We start from the raw sequence: 20,485 nt of genomic DNA, 5'->3' as shown, positions 1-20,485 counted from the left end.
AACTTTAAACATCCACAATTAGGTTCTCCGCAATGTTTAATATATATGATGTGATTTCCTGATCCAAGTTTGCCCCCTCCCTGCGACCTCAGTGTACCCCCTAGCTGAAATTTTGTTTCTGCAAGAAATTTTGTTACAACTAAGATAGGCCTGCATAATCCAAGTATCCAGAGAAAAAGGTCAGTTTTCCTTAGTGCTTCTTCGCCTTTTTGGTAATACATTAATCATTTTTCCGAATTTACTGTCATTTTCACTTCATTTGGGAAAATTAGCTACAACTCCCCACCCCGAACCCCCTAGGATTTTGACGAAATTACGCCACTGTTTTTCAACTGAATGTAAGGAAGATACTTAATTTTTTTTTACTTTTATACACTTTACCTTTATTTGACATACTTTTTTCATTACCTTTAAAACATTTGAAATATTAACCGCTTTCTCAGCGTTAGCAAAAGTCTCGTGGTCACAAAAATATACAGTTACATGAAATGTAACAAAACAAATAAACAAGATTTTTCAATAAAAAGCAATCTTCGGAAGGGACCTTGACGAAACTTTTCCGCTTTTGCTAAACTTTCGTATGCCATGAATCAAACAGTTCGTGGTAACGAACTGTAGTAAGGAGCGACCCGGCTCAAACTCTAAAAAATGGAATTTTGATACCAATAATTACATCAAAAGAATCGCAATTTAATGCTGATTTTAAATATATAAGTTTTATCAAGATCAGTTATGCCTATCAAAAGTTACGAGCCTGAGAAAATTTGACGCATTTTAGAAAACAGGGGGAAACACCCCCTAAAAGTCATACAATCTTAACGAAAATCACACCATCAGATTCAGCGTATAAAAGAACACACTGTTCTAGAAGTTTCAAGCTCCTATCTACAAAATGCTCCTATCTACAATCCTATCTACAAGCTATCTACAAGCTCCTAATCCTATCTACAAGCTCCTATCTACAAAAATGTGGAATTTCGCATTTTTGCCAGAAGACAGATCACGGATGCGCGTTTATTGTTTTTTTTTTTTTTCCAGGGGTGATCGTATCGACTGACTAGTCCTAGAATGTCACGAGAGGGCTCATTCTAACGGAAATTAAAAGTTCTAGTGCCCTTTTTAAGTGACCCAAAAATTGGAGGGCACCTAGGCCCCCTCCCACGCTCATTTTTCCCAAAAGTCAAACTTCTCATGGGGGAAGAGAATTTCAATGAAGGGGCGCAAGATTTTCTAGCATTATTTGAAAAAAACAATGGAAAAATAAATATGAAAAGTTTTTTGTACTGAAAGTAAGGAGCAGCATTATAACTCAAAACGAACAAAAATTATTACGCATATGAGAGGTTTACCTCCTCGTTATACTAAAGTATTTTTAGTAATTTCAACTATTTATTCTACGGCCCTTGTGATTCAGAGGTCATTCTTAAGGAATTGGGACAAAATCTAAGCTTTAGTGTAAAAAGCGACGAAGGTTGAACTCCCTCATATACGCAATAGAAACATACGAATATAGAAGTTCGTTACGTAAGTTAATTCGTAAGTTACATATATTTTTTACCAATGAAAACGTTTGTTAAAAATCAAAAATTCTTGCTGCTTTTTTAAGTAATCAAAAACTTGGAGGGCAACTAAGCCTCCTCTCTCGCTCCTCTTTTCTCAAAATCTTCCGATTAATTGCAATTCATTAATATGCAAATTTCGTTTTAATTATTTATGTGCGAAGAGTCAAGATAAAAACATGCAATAATTCAAATCGTCCAGAAATTAAATAAAAAAAACAAGTTTTTTTAAATGAAAGTAAGGAGCAACATTAAAACTTAAAACGAACAGAAATTACTCCGTATATGACTATTTAAATGAGTTTTTTTAAATGAAAGTAAGGAGCAACATTAAAACTTAAAACGAACAGAAATTACTCCGTATATGAAAGGGGCTTTTCCTCCTCAACGCCCCGCTCTTTACGCTAAAGTTTCTTACTGTTTTAAAAATAGAGTTAAGAGAAAGAGTCAAACTTGGCCATTCAATTTGACCATTCAGGTTTACGCATAAGACTATTTTCAGGGAAGGACACATCGGCACTGATTCACGAACATGTGAGCTCCAAGATTAAAAAAAAAAGAAAAAAAATTCCTTTAATTCTTTTTGTTAATGAAGACTGAAAAGCCATCTTTTGAAACCCGGAGGGGTATTTTTTTCTAATTCTCCCTTACATTTACAAAAGGGTGTTTATCAAAATACAGGGATAGTAATTACGCCCTTGCATAAAATCATTCTCATTAATCCGTACCCCTAAAGACGAGGGATGTATTCTTGAGAGGTAACAATTGAAAAACTAAATACATGTTTAAATTTCTGATTTACAGATTATTGAGATACCTAAAAAATACACACACTTGTAGAATCAGAATTTCATCCTGAACGCAAATATACCATTCATTTCTGTTTATAATTTATTTAACAACCTTTACCTCCCTAATGGTCAAATATACAATCTGGAATATATATGATATGAATTTCGATAAATTGATAAATCGTTAAATTGCTTTGAAAAAGATTGACATATCTTTATCAAAAAATTGATAAATTTTATCATTAATTAATTAAAAAATTGATAAATTTCAGCTCATAGATTTGACCTTTAAGGGGGGGGGGGCACAGTTAATTTCTGGCGTAAATGAATGTTACAGTATTCTGGTAATTCATGGGTAATATTCTAGTAAATTCAGGGTAATATTCTAGCTCTAAAGGTAAGTCTATTTTTCGACTATCTCAATAGTCTCTGTATAGAAAACCTATCGAAATAAGGGGCCATCTTAAAAATGCCTTGAAGAGGCTGGGCCTGAATGACAAGCACGGGGTGATTTATTTCCCTTCTTTCCTTTGCTAACATTACCGATACCAACACATGAAGTAATTTGCATTTCTCCCTCTTCGGCTTCAAACGATTTAACTTCTGACTTTATCCATAAAACCCTTCAATGACTTTCATGTCAAGCAAATATTACAATACATTCTGATCTCTTCTAATTTAGGGGGGTATCATTTTACAGTCATTTCAAGGGCCCGCATCGTCAGCAAAGCAAATGATCATTTCCTTATGAGCGAGAAACCCTAAACCTCACGCCAGCCCCGCCTACTCCATCCTGGAAATTCCAGATAAGAAACTTTAGTAGCGTGACAAAATTCAATTCTCTTTTCTGGGATTTGTGAATTGTTTTCTCCATTTATGCTTATTTTTAACAAGTGAGTCTTATAAGACCAAATAAATTTTGACTTGTGTCATGAATTAGAATATTCACGAATTTATGTGGTAAGATGCTCTGGTATGCATGGATATTTAAATATCTGCTTGATGATATTAAAATAATTTTTTGAACTATTTACCTGTTACTGCATTACAGAAGATTAATTACAAATAACTTTTCGCTATATTATTTCTAGAGCCAGTATATTTTAATTCATTTTTGTAAAAGGGCAGTTTTTTCCTAATATTGATTTTAACGTTATAATAAAAAAATTACATAATTGCTTCATTTAGTGCTTCATTATAATATAAATACTACTTGTAAGCTTTTTATGAAATATCAGAGTTGTATGCAGTTTAACTGAATTCAAACCCCCCTCCTAATACGTAGATATAGCCCTAAGCTATATCCAAAGGTTTGCTGATTTTATTGTTTTGATCTATTTTCTGTACTTATTCGTTATCAATACTTGATTCATAAAGCCTAATAGTAATAATAAAAAAGCCTAGAAATATGAAGCCAGTGTTAGGGGTCCTGATATTGACCTTTGAACAAGTTCAAATTACAGTCGGAAATTCTGGGGTCATGATGAACCTAATATAATAATTCTAGGTTTAGGCCACCCCGCAAAAAACAACAAAATGGGGTCCCAGAAAGTGTAGTTTAGCCTATCCCTTGTATTAATTTGAACGTTATAATAAAAAGACTATATCATTACTTATTATAGGATAAATCTTTATTTTATTGAATTTTCAGAGTTGCTTCCAGTTTAACCATATATTAGCCCCTCCCCCTTCAATACGTTCATATAGCCCTAAGCTATACCCAAAGGGTTGCTGATAATATTGTTTTGCACCATTTTTTGTAGTCTACTTATTCGTAATCAGTAATTGGTTCATAATGCCTATATAAAAAATCTAAAAATGTAAACTGTTTGGGAGCCCAAAATTGCGCCAAAAGACTTTTAGGAATCTTATAAAAAGCTTTTAAGAACTTTCTTAGCACATTTAAAAAGCTTCCCATTCTAACTAAACGGCCCCCGTGTTTCAGGAGTAGGCCTATAACTTAAAAATTGGGACAAACGGTAACACTTTAGCGTAAAGAGCAAGGTATTGAGGAGGGGCAACCCCTTCATATATGGAATAGTTTCTGTTTGTTTTGAATTTTAATGCTGCTCCTTAATTTTAGCTGAAATAGATTGTTTTTTAAATCTAATTTCTGATCGTCTTTTAAATAATCCCGGTAAATCTGGATCACCCTCTGTGGAAAATTCCCCCCTTCACAGTAAAATTCCACGTGGAATTTTCCGCCCATGAAAATTACCCCCCCCCCCCACCTCCGTAAAATTCCTTGCGGAATATTCCATCGTCGCTGAAAATCCCTTTCAGTAAATATTCTTGCAGACGATTCAGCCTGAAAAACTGTCGTTAGGACACTTTCGTTTGAAAAAAGACTTTAATCGTTTTTCCGATCGCTCATGAAATCCTCCCTTCCATGGAAATTTTTTCTCGTATTTCAAAACACGCTGAAAATTTCCCCCGAACTATTCCCCTCGAACATTTCCACATGTAAAATTCAGTTGGAAAAGAGAAAGTAAGACAAATAAAAGCTATTTTGTATATGAATTGTGTCAAATCCCCCCAGTGGAAATTTCCTCTGGAAAGTTCACCCTCGGGAATATCCCTTTCTAAGGAAAACTATCACCATCGGAGCCCACCTCAAGCACTAAATCGACCCAAAATATATGCACACTCCCCCCCTCCGAAAAGAGAAAAAACTATGCATTAACAATGGCAAAATTTTATAACTTAAAGACTTATTCACTGAGAATGGGTTGGGGGGAGGGTCATGTTTTTTTCCAAAGTCATAGCGTTGGAACCTTTCAAATTATGCTTCAAAATTGTAATCAAATTTCCCGAAACTTTTTAGGAAATTAGAGAAAAAACAGGAGGCTCCAGTCTTTTGCTCTGTTGCAGAGAACGCAAGAACTTCTAATTTCCGTTCAAATGAGTCATCTCCCAATGCTCTAAGACCATTGGTTCGACACGATCACCCCTGGAAAAAAAAATAATAAACACGCATCCGTGATGTTTCTTCTGGCAAAGCATACAAAAGTCCACATTTTTGCAGATAGAAGCTTGAAACCTTTCCAGTAGGGTTCTCTGATATGCTGAATCTGATGGTGTGACTTTCATGAAAATCCTTTGACTTCTAAATGGTATTTTATTATTTTTTAAAGATAAGACAAATTTTCTCAGGCTCGTAAGATTTTATGCGTAACACTAAGCTTAATGAATCTTATATATTTTTTAATCAGCATAATAAGCCGATTCTTTTGATATATCTACTTATATAAATTCCGTTTTTAGAATTTCAGTTACTATTGAGCCGTGTCGATCCTTAATTACAGTTCGTTACCAATTTGTTACCACGAACTTTTTGGAAATATTACTAGTAATGCCAATAATACTACTGTGGCAGCCAATATCATAGGCAGTACGGCTCTATAATAAATAGAAATATTATAGAGACTCTTAAAGGATCTTACTCGATTAGAATATAAAAGTTCTAGTGCCCTTTTTAAGAGTCAAAAGAGTTTGGGGGCAAGCAGCCCTTCTCCCAAGCTCATTCATTTTCCAAACACATCCAGTCAAAGATTTTGAGACAGCCATTTTGTTCAGCATTGTAAAACGGTCCAAGAACTGTGTCTCGAGGGATATTGGATTTGTCAACCCCCACGATTAGGCCATTGGCCCATTATGCTTTAAAAATTAATATTGGTTCAAAACTAAATGAAAAGACACTGTGTCTGTAGTTGCGAATAAGACACCTCAGCAATATATCGAGGACAACCTGGGTTTTAACTTAGAACTTTCGGGGCTACTGCTATTACTACTTCTGTTCTCAAAATTTAAATAAATCAAAAGAGTGTCAGCGTATCAAGGTTGTCAAAGAGCATAAATAGAATTTCTTGAGAATAGAATAAAGTTTTATTTTTCAGGCCAACTGGAGGTGGTATAAAATGAAATTAAACATTATTATTTGTGCCAGGATTAAAAATTGCTGAAAAAAATTCCCCAACATAGAAATAGCAAGCCAAAATATGGATTCTTATAGAGAAAAAACCGGAAAGATATAAAATCTTTTTTTTTTCATGGAAAAAGACCATTCAATAAAAAATGAACAGAAATTAATTTTAAAAATTGTTAAAAATAAAAGGTTTTTCAAAGAAAAGTAAAGAGCTCCATTTAACCAAAAATGAGCAGAAATAAATTCGAATAATCGTCCAAGCGTAAAATTACCACAATAAATATCCGAGTCAAACTTAAAACGAGCAAAAATTAACATGACTAGGGCTGGCAATCCCCCTACCTTCTCAAGGCCAGAACATAATTTGCACTTTACTAAAAAAAATACCATGGATTGTCTGTTTAACTTACATATATTGATATTTATTAATATAGATTTAAATGATTTTTTATTTATTCGAGTGAAAAAGTGAAAACATTTAAAATGTATTTTATTTTTCAGTAAAGTATGTTCTGGTCTTGATAAGGCACGGGGTTATCAGCTATACACATATCAATTTTTGTTTTTTTTTTATTTTGACTTGATTATTTATTGTAATTTCTGTTCCTTTTAGGTTTCATTTGTTTATTGATAATGATTTGTGGTAGTTTTACACTTGGAAGATTATTTGACCTAATTTCTGCTCATTTTTGGTTTAATGGAGCTCTTAACTTTTCTTCGAAAGACTTGTTTTGTGGAAAAAGTTTTTTCTGAATTAATTCTAATTAAACGGTTCTTTTCCAGGAGTAGTTAAAAAAGGAATGGGGACAAATTGTCAAACTTTAGCGTAAAAATTGGGGTTTTGAGGAGGGAGTCCCCTCATATACCTAATTAATCTTTATTTATTTTTAGGTTTAATGTTGCTAACACCAAAAACAAGAAGAACAATAGGGAATTTTTTAAGACAGTGGGAGACAAATAAGAATGAATATTTCGGCCATATGTCCAAGGGCCATCCTCAGCAATACAAATAAGAAAAAACAACTTACAAGACAATAAAATCAATAAAACTAAAATGAACAGTTTTTCAAAACATTCCCAGCATCCTTACCTCAGCGAAGTTCAACCAAGACTGATAAATAAATTGTGATGAAACGAGGCAATTCATTGAAATGAAAGAAAATGATTTAAAAACACGTTTTTAATGCCAGCCTAGCTCTTTTCGCTGCTGATCTTATAGGTCTATTTGTGTGCTAGGCTTTTTCCCAAGATGCTAGGCTTGAGCACGTTTATTTATTTAATTTTAATTTTTGTGATTTTGTGATGGTGGGAGATGGTGTGGACTTGGATTTGAATTTCGAAGAGCAAGCGGTAAGTAAAAATAACACAAAATTATTTAATTGGATTTCTTGTTGTTGTTTTTTTAAGAAGAGACTCTTTATCTGGTACTTATTTTTGTTTTAACCCCTATGTAACGGGCCATGGAGCCTTGTAGGGGTAGAAAGTCATTGTTGTTATTTTGATGTTAATAAACTGAACTGAACTGAACTGAACTGTGACAGGTTCTGTGTTAATATCCATTGGTTTTTTTATAATATTTCGTAAGGTCATTTTTAATTAAATTTGTATATAGAGCATTCAGTGAATATTCTCCTAATCCTTATTTAAGGAAATATTGTTATTAATCTTAAGTCTGCTTTCAATTGCTTCTAGAACTAATTGCTTTATGCCTAGATCATTGCTAATAATGGCGGATTCTTCAAAAAGAATTTTGTGGCTAAGATTTTCGAAAACATGGCTGCTTAAAGCAGAATCAAAAGAAACAGAAGTATTATTAGAATTCACAGCTTTGGTGATATCATCCTTATGTTGTTGTAGGCGTTTCCCGAAATTCTGGTGGGTTTTCCCTACATAGAATTTGCCACAGTCGCATGGTATTTGATAGACACCTCTATGGCGAGTAACTGGAGGCTTATCTTTACCAGAATTTAGGAGATTTATGATTTTCAAATTATTGGTAAATACAACATACAGATTATTTTTGTGTGCATACTTTTTTAAGATTTCTAGGGATTTTTGGGATATATGGGAGGTAAATTATGTTTTGGGGCTTATCGGGATTCTCACATGGTAAATTATCGTGGATTTTATGGGAGTGTCTTTTCACTCTAAGGTTAATTATATTATTAATAAATAAAGGAGGATACCCATTTCCAAAAAGTATGTCCCTGATAAAGTCTAGTTCAGCTGTGATGTAGGAATCAGAACAAATGTTTAGGGCACGATCGACGAGAGATATTACGACACATCTTTTAACTCGCCGGGGGTGGTTTGATTCAAAATGTAAATATCTACTGTTTTGTATTTGTTTTCTGTAAATAGTAAAATTTTTTACTTTTACAATCTTTTTGGAAAACTTTTTTTGGAATTTTCCCATTCCCAGTGGAAAGTTGTTGCTGCAAAAAATTCCCCCATGGAGAATTTTTCCCTTGGAAATTTCTATCCTCAACTTGGTTGGGAGAGGGGTTGAGAAGAGGGGGATATGCTGGGGAAACTTTCCATCGAGGAATTTGTCATGCGGGAAGAAAATTTCCGTGAAGGGAGCGCAGGATTTACTAGCATTACTTAAAAAAAAATCAATGAAAAAATAAATATGAAAAAGTTTTTTTTCAGCTGGAAGTAAAAAGCAGCATTAAAACTTAAAACGAACAGAAATTATTACCCCTATGAGGGGCTCACCTCCTCCTAATACCTCGCTCTTTACTCTAAAGTATTTTTAGTAATTTCAACTATTTATTCTGCGGCTTTTGTGATTCAGTGGTCATTCTTAATGATTTGGGACAAAATTTAAGCTTTAGTGCAAAGAGCGAGGTACTGACGAGGGGGCGAACCCCCTCATATATGTAATAAAAACATGAGAATACAAAATTTCTTTACGTAAGCTAATTTATAAGTTACGTATATCTTTTACTAATAAAAAGATTCGTAAAAAATTAAAAGTTCTAGTTGCCCTTTTAATTAACCGAAAATCGGAGGGCAACTAGGCTTCCTCCCCCGCTCTTTTTTTCTCAAAATCATTCGATCAAAATTAAGAGAAAGCCATTTAGCCAAAAAAAAAAATAAAAAAAAATGCAAATTTAGTCTTAATTATTCCTCTGCGGAGAGTTAAAATCAAAATATGCATTGATTCAAAAAAGTTCAGAAATTAAATAAAAAAAAAACAAGTTTTTTTGAATGAAAGTAAGGAGCGACATTAAAACTTAAAACGAACAGAAATTACTTCGTATATGAAAGGGGCTGCTTCCTCATCAACGCCCCGCTCTTTACGCTAAAGTTTTTTACTGTTTTAAAAAGAAGAATTGAAACAAAGAGTCAAACTTTAGCGTAAAGAGCGGGGCGTTGATGAGGAATCAGCCCCTTTCATATACGAAGTAATTTCTGTTCGTTTCAAGTTTTAATGTCGCTCCTTACTTTCATTCAAAAAAATTTGTTTTTTTATTTAATTTCTTACATACAGTAATGGTTACTGGGAAGTGTACCGACGTTATCAGGGGGATTTTTTTGGTTTGGGTGTGGGGTTCAGGGGAAGGGGCTATATGGGAGGATCTTTCCTTGGAGGAATATTTCATGGGGGAAGATAAATTCAATGGAAAGGGCGCAGGATTTTCTAGCATTACTATTAAAAAAAAAAAAACAATGAAAAAAAAAACAATGAAAAAGTTTTTTCAATTGAAAGTAAGGAGAAGCATTAAAACGAACAGAGATTATTACGCATATGAGGGGTTCTAAAAATACTTTAGCATAAAGAGCGAGGTATTTAGGAGGAGATAAATACTTCGCTCTTTATGCTAACAATTTTTTAAGCAATTTCAACTACTTATTCTACGGAATTTCTGATTCAGGGGTCATTCTTAAAGAATTGGGACAAAACAAGATTTAGTGTGAAGAACGAGGTATTAAAGAGGGGACCAGCCCCCTCATATATATAATCAAAAATATAATAATATAAAAGTTTGTTACGTAAGTTAATTCTTAAGTTACGTATATTTTTTACTAATAAAAACGTTCGTTAAAAATTAAAAGATCTAGTTGCCTTTTTAAGTAACCAAAAAATTGGAGGGGAACTAGGCCTCCTTCCCCACCCCTTATTTCTCAAAATCGTCTGATCAAAACTAAGAGAAAGCCATTTAGCCAAAAAAAGAATTAATATGAAAATTTCATTTTAATAATTTATGTACGGAGAGCCAAAATCAGACATGCATTAATTCAAAAACTTTAGAAATTAAATTAACAAACCAGTTTTTTGAAATGAAAGTAAGGAGCAATATTAAAACTCAAAACGAACAGAAATTACTCCGTATATGAAAGGGGCTTTTCCTCCTCGACACCCCGCTCCTTGCGCTAAGGTTCGATTCTTTCTCGCAACTCTACTTTTTAAAACAATAAAAAACTGTAGCGTAAAGAGCGGGGTGTCGAGGAGGAAAAGCCCTTTTCATATACGGAGTAATTTCTGTTCGTTTTAAGTTTTAATGTCGCTCCTTACTTTCATTTCAAAAAACTTGTTTTTTTATTTAATATTTTACTAAACCGATTTATAATAGTATTGAACCAGCTACGAAAAGGCCTTTGAGACTGGCTGCTAAAAAAGCAAGGTTGGCTCTGAAAAATTGCATTTAATCACTTTGTTCTCTTTAGGTTGAATGAACTTATATTCTCACTTCATTCTTTTTGTCAGTCCTGGTTGAACTTCGTTGAAGTAAGATGGTAGGGCTGGTTTTAAAAATGTTTAAAAAAACATTATTTAGTTTTAATTCTCACAATTTAATGTAAGTTTATTTATATACATATTTTCTCTCTTGTTCTCGTATTGTGCTGAAGACGGCCCTTGGACATAGGGCCGAAATATTCACAGAACTGATTTCCACTGTCTTGAAAATATTTTCCCTATTGTTTATACTTTGTATTTGTTTGTCACTTCATTTCAATCATGTATGTAATTTCATTTCATTTCAATTAATCATTTCATTTCATTCGTCTAAATCAAATACTTAGAAGTTTAATCACCTATTAAATAAGAATTTATTTCTACATTATGAATGAGATTTTCATATATTAAAAAAATGTTTTGACAAGCAATTATATACATTTTTATACTCTCTTCCTGTCTCCCTCTCTCCTTTTCTCTATTCCTTCAGCTACCTCTCTTTTGAGCTTTGGGGGAGTTAATTTGCTGCAAAGAGTATTGTACCAGCTACTAATCAGCGGCTACTTACAATTATCCTTTTATCACTTACTAGTATTTTTACCAGTATTTTCAGGAAACTTGACCCCCCCCACGCCTACTTATTTTAAACATCTTACTTTATGGGTGCAAAGAGCCACAGCCTGGGGCATTCTTCAAGGAATTCAGGTCACGTTGGGGCGGGTGAATCCAAACTCAGGCAAAGTTGCCATAGCCATTTCAAGGAGTAGTAACCCCCCCCACTAATCTTTCTGCTGGCTAAATTATAATCTGGTCACGAATGTTCCTGAGCCTGGTTGCCCAGAACGTATTTAACTGAAACAATAATTCTGTCTTTATCCACAGATTTTGGCAAAACAACCGCGAATCAAGAACTCGATAAGGAATAAATGCTGTATTTGAAGTGTCGTGAAATTAATGACAAACTGAAAAAATGCCTGGTTTACCAAATGAGACACTGAAGAATTATCTACAGCCAGTGAAAATCGTGTACCCTTCAGAAGCATCTTACTTTGCCGCAATTTGTGGTATCTTGTTCATCATCTTTGGCCTTATAGGTATGTTTTCCTTTCACTTTTCTAACCCATTCAGACACGGTCACCTATCCCCGAAATTGTTAGGAAGGGATAAGGAGTTTGTTTTGATTTTTCCTGCTTCTGAAGACGCAAAAAAAGATAATTTCAAAATCCAGTTTCACTTAATTGCTAGGAAGAAGCAAGGATTTTGTTTCTAAAGACACAAAAAAAGTATTTTTTTTAAATCTAGAGGAGCTACTTTTTTCATTTTTTTTTAAATAGTACAAAAACACTGTTTTTTGAAATTTTGGAGGGAGGGAACAATTCTCCTCCTACCCTCTCCAATTGGTACCAATTCGGGCATGCTGCTGCTAAATCTGACTAATTTCTTAAATGTATTTTTATTTTGCATTTTATTTTCTTTAATGCATATTCACCTATTTTATTTGTTACTGCTACATCAAATTTCTAAGCGATTGAAAAACCGCAAAACCTGACTGGCTCTTTTTTATGATAATTAAAGCCACTGAAATTACAACAAATAGTCCTAATAAAACTTTGTTTCTCTGTTATGGAGCAGCTGAAACCTCAATTTTTCAAAAGAGTCAGGTAGTTTTAAGGTAAGATTTCAAAAGATTTGAAAAAAACATTCAGGAACCCTTGGCAACCATTTACTGATTTTTACCACTGGACACTTGAAAAGGATAACATGGGACAAGAGTCAGTCTCCAGCGTTTTATATGAGGGGGGCAAGAGGGGTCCATACCCGGATAGTCAGGGGGAATGAGATACGTAATATTTCTTTCTCCGTATTATTGGGGGGAAAGTGCCCTCCTTGCCTCCCTAAGTTCAGATCATTTTCATTTTATTGAAGATATAACTACCTGTTATTATTTTCACGTGTTTTAATCCATTTCGTCACACCCATTCATCATCAAATTCTGATTTCCCTATAAATTTGCTCCTCCTAGAAAAATTGTATGATGGTGTTCTTGCACAAAACGGGTGAAGAATGGGGGAACCTTTCATATCCAATCAGAGTTGGACTGGGAGCAAAAAGCTATGGGGGCCTTTGGGTTAAGCGGCCCTACCTATGGCCCTCCTTATAAAAGATTTTTTTTTTCGTGTTTAATCAGAAAGGGCCTTTAACAATGAGTGGAAATTACACTTCATATCATTTGCGTTGCAAGGCAAATTAGTACTATCCGCTAAGTAAGAAGTAGGCTTACAGTAGGAAGGAAAGATACCGCTAATCATTTTTTGTGCCAAATCTAGGTGACTAGGTGATGCTAAGGTTTTCACAGAAAGAGAGAAAAAGAGAGAAGGTTTTCACAGAAAGAGAGAAAAAGAGAGAAGGTTTTCACAGAAAGGCATCGTATTTTCAGCTGTATAGAATTATCAGTTTTTGATTGAAATCCTAGCCAAAGAACATTCACGGCATTTCTCCTCTTCAGAAGGATGTTTAACACCATTGAGAGTTTTTCGACTTTCCATCCGAACACAAAACATATATTTTGATCAGAAACAAAACAAAATAACTGGACTAAAAGAGGAAAAAACTACTGCACTGACAAAAGTAATATTAAAGCTGATGAGCACAAATTGAGCCTTAATAGCTGTCAATACACGTTAATTATGCAGTTGCTGCACAAACCGCGCATCCCTTCCACATTCAGCTCCAAGTTCAAGTACATCCTCATATTCTGCACGACACCAATCCTGGCTATTTTTACGACCTGTGCTAATAATTCCGTTGAAAACTGAGGCAAAACTTCGAAGGACCGACTCTGGCACTTCACCTCGACGTACAAGGCTAAATATGGTGGGCTGCAAGAAATATACTTCAGAAATAATCTATTTATTGTCTGAAAATATTTCTTTCAGGCTATTTGTTATATGGTTAATTACTCACCCAAACACTTCAACTCGAATCACTGTTCCGAATCTTCAGGTTACGAATATTTTGCTGTTTCTCCCAGCAATCACTTTTTCTTGGCAACGGAACATGGTGATAGCTCTGAGCTAATTTTAAGGTCAAATGAAGTGGTCTCTAGAAGGCCTAGGATCTTTGACACGAACTTAGAGGATCTTTGACACGAACTTAAATCTTTGACACGAACACGAACACGAACGAACTTTTCTTCGACAATTTTGAATAAAATGCTCTCTAAATTCTTTCTCGCTTTATCAACAATGTTCCAGGCCGTCGAAATACCCAATTTTTTAACTGAAGATACCTTGAAATAGAGCCAATGACTTCAAATACAGCAAGAAACAAGTAAGTAGTTAGGATTGGTTTGTTCTCCGTAAGCTTACTCAGCAGTGAATCGGCTCCAGATCCAGTTCTTGAGTAGAAAGAAGTGCTGTTTTCCACCGTGGACAAAACGTGAATTGCATATAAGTACATGCAGTCGTCACCAGAAAACATCCAAACTTCTCTTCTGACCATCAACGAGTTTTACTGATTTTCTGTAACCTTTTCAGCATTAACTGTCCTTCTTTTGTGCTCTCTACTTGTTGTCACCACAGGCCCATCTTTTTTACGATTCAGTAAAGAAATATGAAATTTTTTTAATGTTGCTAAGTCTTCACCTCTGTTGCAGTAAAACAATCAACAACACAAAGGTTTAGAACGTGGCTGTGGCACCAGATATAAACCCAATATGGAATATGGCTTTCAATGTGAGAAAGAATTCCGTTAAATTTGACCCTCATGTTAGAAGCATCGTCAAGCGATTCCCCAGCTATCTTTTCGTACTTAAGTTTATGCTCTTCGATATTGGCTTGTAAAAGTTCATTCATACCCTTGCCGCTGGAAATTTGGACAGGCACGGCAGCAAAGAGTTATTCGTGAATTTCTTCGTCGTTTATATATCTTAATTAAATAAAAAAACAAGTTTTTTAATTGAAAGTAAGGAGCGACATTAAAACTTAAAACGAACAGAAATTACTCCCTATATGAAAGGGGTTTTTCCTTCTCAAACCCCCGCTCTTTACGCTAAGGTTTGACTCTTTCTCTTAACTCTACATTTTAAAACAGTAAAAACTTTAGCGTAAAGAGCGGGGCGTTGAGAAGGAAAGGCCCCTTTCATATACGGAGTAATTTCTGTTCATTTTAAGTTTTAATGTCGCTCCTTACTTTCATTTAAAAAACTTGTTTTTTTTTAATTTAATTTCTGAACGTTTTTGAATCAATGCATGTTTTGATTTTGGCTCTCCGCAGAGGAATAATTAAAACGAAATTTGTATATTAATTTTTTTTTTTTGGCTAAATGGCTTTCTCATAATTTTGGCCGAATGATTTTGAGAAAAAAAGAGCTGGGGAGGAGGCCTAGTTGCCCTCCGATTTTCGGTTAATTAAAAAGGCAACTAGAACTTTTAATTTTTTACGAATCTTTTTATAAGTAAAATATATACGTAACTTGTAAATTAGCCTACGTACAGAACTTTTGTATTCTCATGTTTTTATTACATATATGAGGGGGTTCGCCCCCTCGTCAGTACCTTGCTCTTTACACTAAAGCTTAAATGTTGTCCCAATTTATTAGGAATTACCCCTGAATCACAAAAGCCGCAGAATAAATAGTTGAAATTACTAAAAATACTTTAGCGTAAAGAGCAAGGTATTAGGAGGAGGTGAGCCCCTTATATGGGTAATAATTTCTGTTCGTTTTAAGTTTTAATGCTGCTCCTTACTTCCAGCTGAAAAAAACTTTTTCATATTTATTTTTTCATTGTTCTTTTTAAGTAATGCTAGTAAATCCTGCGCTCCCTTCATGGAAATTTTCTTCCTCCATGACAAATTCCTCGATGGAAAGTTCCCCCAGCATATCCCCCTCTTCTCAACCCCTGCCTCCAACCAAAAAATCCTCCTGAAAACGCCTGTACACTTCCCAATAACCATTACTATATGTAAGCACTGGTCAAAGTTTTGAACTTGTAACCCCTCCCACAGGGACTGTGGGGGAGTAAGTCGTCCCCAAAGACATAGTTATAAGGTTTTTCGACTACGCTGAATAAAATGGCTATCTCAGAATTTTGATCCGTTGACTTTGGGAAAATAATTAGCGTGGGAGGGGGCCTAGGTGCCTTCCAATTTTTTTGGTCACTTAAAAAGGGCACTAGAACTTTTGATTTCCGTTAGAATGAGCCCTCTTGCAACTTTTTAGGATAACTGGGTCGATACGATCACCCCTGGGGAAGGAAACAAAACAAAAAAACAAACAAATAAACACGCATCCGTGATCTGCCTTCTGGCAAAAAATATAAAATTCCACATTTTTGTAGATAGGAGCTTGAATCTTCTACAGTAGGGTTCTCTGATACGCTGAATCTGAAGGTGTGATTTTCGTTAAGATTCTATGACTTTTACGGGGTGTTTCCCCCTATTTTCTAAAATAACGTAAATTTTCTCAGGCTCGCAACTTTTGATGGGTAAGACTAAACTTGATGAAACTTATATATTTAAAATCAGCATTAAAATGCGATTCTTTTGATGTAGCTATTGGTACCAAAATTTCATTTTTTAAGAGTTTTGGTTACTATTGAGCCGTGTTGCTCCTTACTTCAGTTCGTTACCACGAACTGTTTGATACGATAAAAGTCTGGTCCTCAGCCCCAGCGTCCTGAGCTGTGTCTATTTGGATGCTGTATCTTTTTTCACTGGTTTCGTTCATTAAAACTCTCCACCCGTTTTTCACAATACTCCTTATCATTCTCTGGACCGTTATGTTAAAAAGAAAAGTGACATGTGAGCTATGACCCTTTGCTGCGCCTCTGGATTTCCCACTCTCATCCATTTTCAGTTTGATTTTTCTGATATCCTTTATTGCTTCTTCAAATTGTTCCTTCAGAGGGACGTCAGATTTTGAGTGCAAAATTATGGCTTTAAGGAATCTTCCGTGGTCTATCCCCGGCTTTGTTAGAAGTTACAGTCTCTCCTGATTACCGTGTGCTCTAAAAGGTAATACTCGTCTTCCCAACAGCTTTACGACCTCAAATTGTGATTCAGTACTTGAATGTTTGTCAAGATCTGTTCTTTCGATTTACTGGCCAAAGCAATATTTATTTACCATCCAATGTCTAGGCAGTCAGCTTGAGTTGCAGCTACATGACCTTTCGACTTTTCATCTGCCCGGACTTTCTCATGGGAATGCCTAAAATTAGAAAACCTAGAAACAAACTGTGACTTTCCGCCAGAAAAAGCGATGCATTTGCTGGCAAAGACTTGATTTGACTGTCATTTCTCTAGCTTCATGAGTAACCCAGGATCGTGAGACGGAATCAGTGGTAAATTTTTGGTAGTAAGTCGAAACCAAGTCAAGGCTAGGCTTTTCTATTTGAGGTGATGTCGGCTGGAGCAGATGAGACCTCATGAATTCAATTTCAGAGCTAGTATCAGGTTCGACTGTACAGAGTAGGAAACGGACACGTTTACCGGCACAGGTGGTTCATCATCAGCTATCTTCGCGTCGGAGTCAGTAATTCCAGTTTGGCTCGGATACAACATAGATTCCTCCACTAATGACTCCACTGGTCCGGAAGGCGTCATAGTATTTGACGATGTCGGCTGACTCTCTGTTGAAAATGAATCGATGTCGTGTACTTCTTCGATGTGGCTCCACAAAATGAAATATAAGTATTGGAACTCCCAGGCACACAAGCAGCCAAGGTAGGGTGAAGTTCTCAAGACTTCTGTAAAATGTACCAGGCAATGAAGCCAGAATGCTGAATCTTGGTTCAAATTCACTGATCGACCATCCGCCAACAGAAGCCAGACGTTATCAAGGTTCAATAATCAGATAGGATTTTCTGCAATCCGAGGACAGTGAAAAAATCTGATTTGATCATTTGCATTTAGTCTTCTGAAAGCAGAACCTGTAAAAATCGCCAAAGAGCAAAAAGTTGCCTTTGTAGGCGTCGTTTTGCCAGGCCTAATCTCCTGGGACCGGAAAGAAACGCCATAATGACACATAAATTCAACAAAGGCAACAATAAATCATATGGTGTACTCAATGGACATCAAATGGGCAGGGCTCTGTCCAAACTGTAGTCGCCTAAGCACCTAATTTGATCAATAATCCTGCCAACAGGAACGGTATAACAGACGCGGCCTCAATAAACTGACAGGCTTTTTGATATAAAGATCTCCCCCTAGGTAATTAACAGTGACAGTTGAATCTATGACCAACTTAGAAAAAAAACTTCGAGCCCTAGCTCACAGTTTAAAAAAGCATCAAAAAGTTCTACTAATGTTAGTTCCCCATATAACTGATAACTTTTTCTGTTTTGGGTCTTTCCCTGGCTGGAGAGTTCTTTTCTTTGCTTCAATCTCAGCTCTTACACACCTCCCTTAACTTTTCCATCAGTCACCTCGTCCACCTTCTCACAAGTTTAAAACTGATGAAGGCAATGGCCAAAATGTTACGCTTTTCCTGCTGCTAGTTTGTAACGAAATCGGGCACACAATGACACACAAAAATCCAAGCCTAGGTCCAGTGACAACCTCCCAAGTGACAACCAGTGACAAATATAGCCAAGGTTATATTTATAAGGTTTCAGCCTAAGAACGAACCTGTTTAATAGCAGCGTCCGTCGCTTCCTAAAGCATGATGCCGGTATCTACGCACAATCTGTACGTAGGTCTAGGATAACACAGTCAAAAATTGCCAAGCGGGATCTTTTGTTGAACCTTATGTCGACTTTACTTATGTACGTAGAAAAAAAATAACCCCCAGCCGTAAGTGGCCCGAAACCAACCGGCCCAGGGGGTAATTGCCACCTTGCCCACGCGGCCCAGTCCGCCTCTGTATCCAATGCATTGTATATTTGAATTTTACATACAATTTTTCTGTGACTCTGTGGGAATGTCTTCATAAATACAGTTGAATCCAAAGGAAAGTTACGTACTGTGTGTTAACTATTTTTTGTGGTTGGAAAGATTGGTGCTTTGGGTTGTGTGCTATGGGCTGGATTGTGGGCAGCCCATAGATATTGGCTCAATCCCGTTAATTAAATAAAAAAAAAGTTTTTTTTTTTAACTGCAAGTAAGGAGTGATATTAAAACTTAAAACGAACAGAAATCATTACGTATATGAAAGGGGTTGTCCCCTCTTCAACACCTCGCTTTTTACGCCAAAGTTTGACTCTTTGTCACAACTCTACTTTTTAAAACAGTAAAAAAAAACTTTAGCGTGAAGAGCGAGGTGCTGAGAAGGGGACAACCCCTTTCATACGTGGAATAAGTTTTGTTCGTTTTAAGTGTTAATATCACTCCTTACTTGCATTAAAAAAAAACTTGTTCTTTTTTATTTAATTTCTGAACGTTTTTGAATTAATGCATGTTTTGATTTTGGCTTACCGTACATGAATAATAAAACAAAATTTGCATATTATTTTTTTTACTCCTAAATGGCTTTCTCATAGTTTTCATTGAACGATTTTGATAAAGAAAAAGAGAGGGGGGAGGCTTAATGGCTATTTTTGGCTACTTAAAAATGCGACTAGATTTTTTTACGATCGTTTTTGTTAGTAATAAAAATATTTGTTAGTAATAAACATATTTTTATATATGTGTATTTTATTACGTATATGAGGGGGTTTGCCCCCTGGTCAATGCCTCGCTCTTTACACTAAAGCTTGAATTTTGTGCCAAATCTTTAAGAATGACGCCTGAATCACAAAGGCCGTAGAATAATTAATTGAAAATACTAAAAATATTTTAGCGTAAAGAACAAGGTAATGCGGAGGAATATACGTAATATATTACGTTCGTTTTAAGTTTTAATGCTGCTCATTACTTCCAGTGGAAAAAAATATATTTATTTTGTCTTTGTTTTTTTTTTAAGTAATGCTAGATATTCCTGTGCCCCCTTCATGGAAATTCTCTTCCCTCACAGTAAATTTCTCCATGGAAAAATCCTCCCACATAACAACCTCCACCCCGCACTAGAGCTTTTAGTTTCCATTAGAGTGAACCCTCTCACGAAATTATAGAACCACTGGGTCGATACGTTCACCCCTGGGAAAAAATAAAAAAAAATAAACACGCATCTGTGATCTGTCTTCTGGCAAAAAAAAAAAAAAAAAAAAAAAATCCATATTTTTGTAGATAGGAGCTTGAAACTTTAATAGTAGGGTTCTTTGATACGCTAAATCTGATGCTGTAATTTTCGAATCTGATGCTGTACTAAGATTCTATGAATTTTAGAGGGTGTTTTCCCCTATTTTCTAAAATTTGGCAAATTTTCTCAGGCTCGTAACTTTTGATGGGTAAGACCAAACTTGATGTTTATATCAAGTTTATTTGTCTTATATACTTAAAATCAGCATTATAATACGATTCTTTTGATGTAACTATTGGTATCATAATTCCGTTTATTAGAGTTTCGGTTACTATTGAGCCGGGTCGCTCCTTTTTCTCCGTGTCTGGGCATTTCAGCCATGAACATTTTTATCCATTTCAACTTGAGCGC

The 20,485-nt window shown here is 35.3% G+C and overlaps 1 protein-coding gene across 5 annotated transcripts in view; it reads left to right on the top strand.

The window, feature by feature from the left end:
* Positions 1-3,135: 3,135 nt before the first annotated feature.
* Positions 3,136-20,485, top strand: part of LOC136035168 (protein trapped in endoderm-1-like) — a 63,628-nt gene continuing 46,278 nt past the window's right edge. The window contains exons 1-2 of one of the 5 annotated variants that reach the window (XM_065716738.1): positions 3,136-3,243; positions 11,842-12,053. In XM_065716738.1, coding sequence (XP_065572810.1) covers positions 11,930-12,053 — 124 coding nt within the window. In that variant the 5' untranslated portion in view covers positions 3,136-3,243; positions 11,842-11,929. Of the gene's footprint in view, positions 3,311-5,443; positions 5,464-7,495; positions 7,626-8,248; positions 8,272-11,841; positions 12,054-20,485 lie in introns of those variants that run through there. The other 4 variants (XM_065716737.1, XM_065716741.1, XM_065716739.1 and 1 more) reach the window with 4 other exon arrangements.

This window comes from Artemia franciscana, chromosome 14, assembly GCF_032884065.1.
Source record: "Artemia franciscana chromosome 14, ASM3288406v1, whole genome shotgun sequence".
NCBI classification, from domain to species: domain Eukaryota; kingdom Metazoa; phylum Arthropoda; class Branchiopoda; order Anostraca; family Artemiidae; genus Artemia; species Artemia franciscana.
The sequence above is the reverse complement of the archived record's forward strand: the minus strand, read 5'-3'. Positions and strand labels throughout refer to the sequence as shown.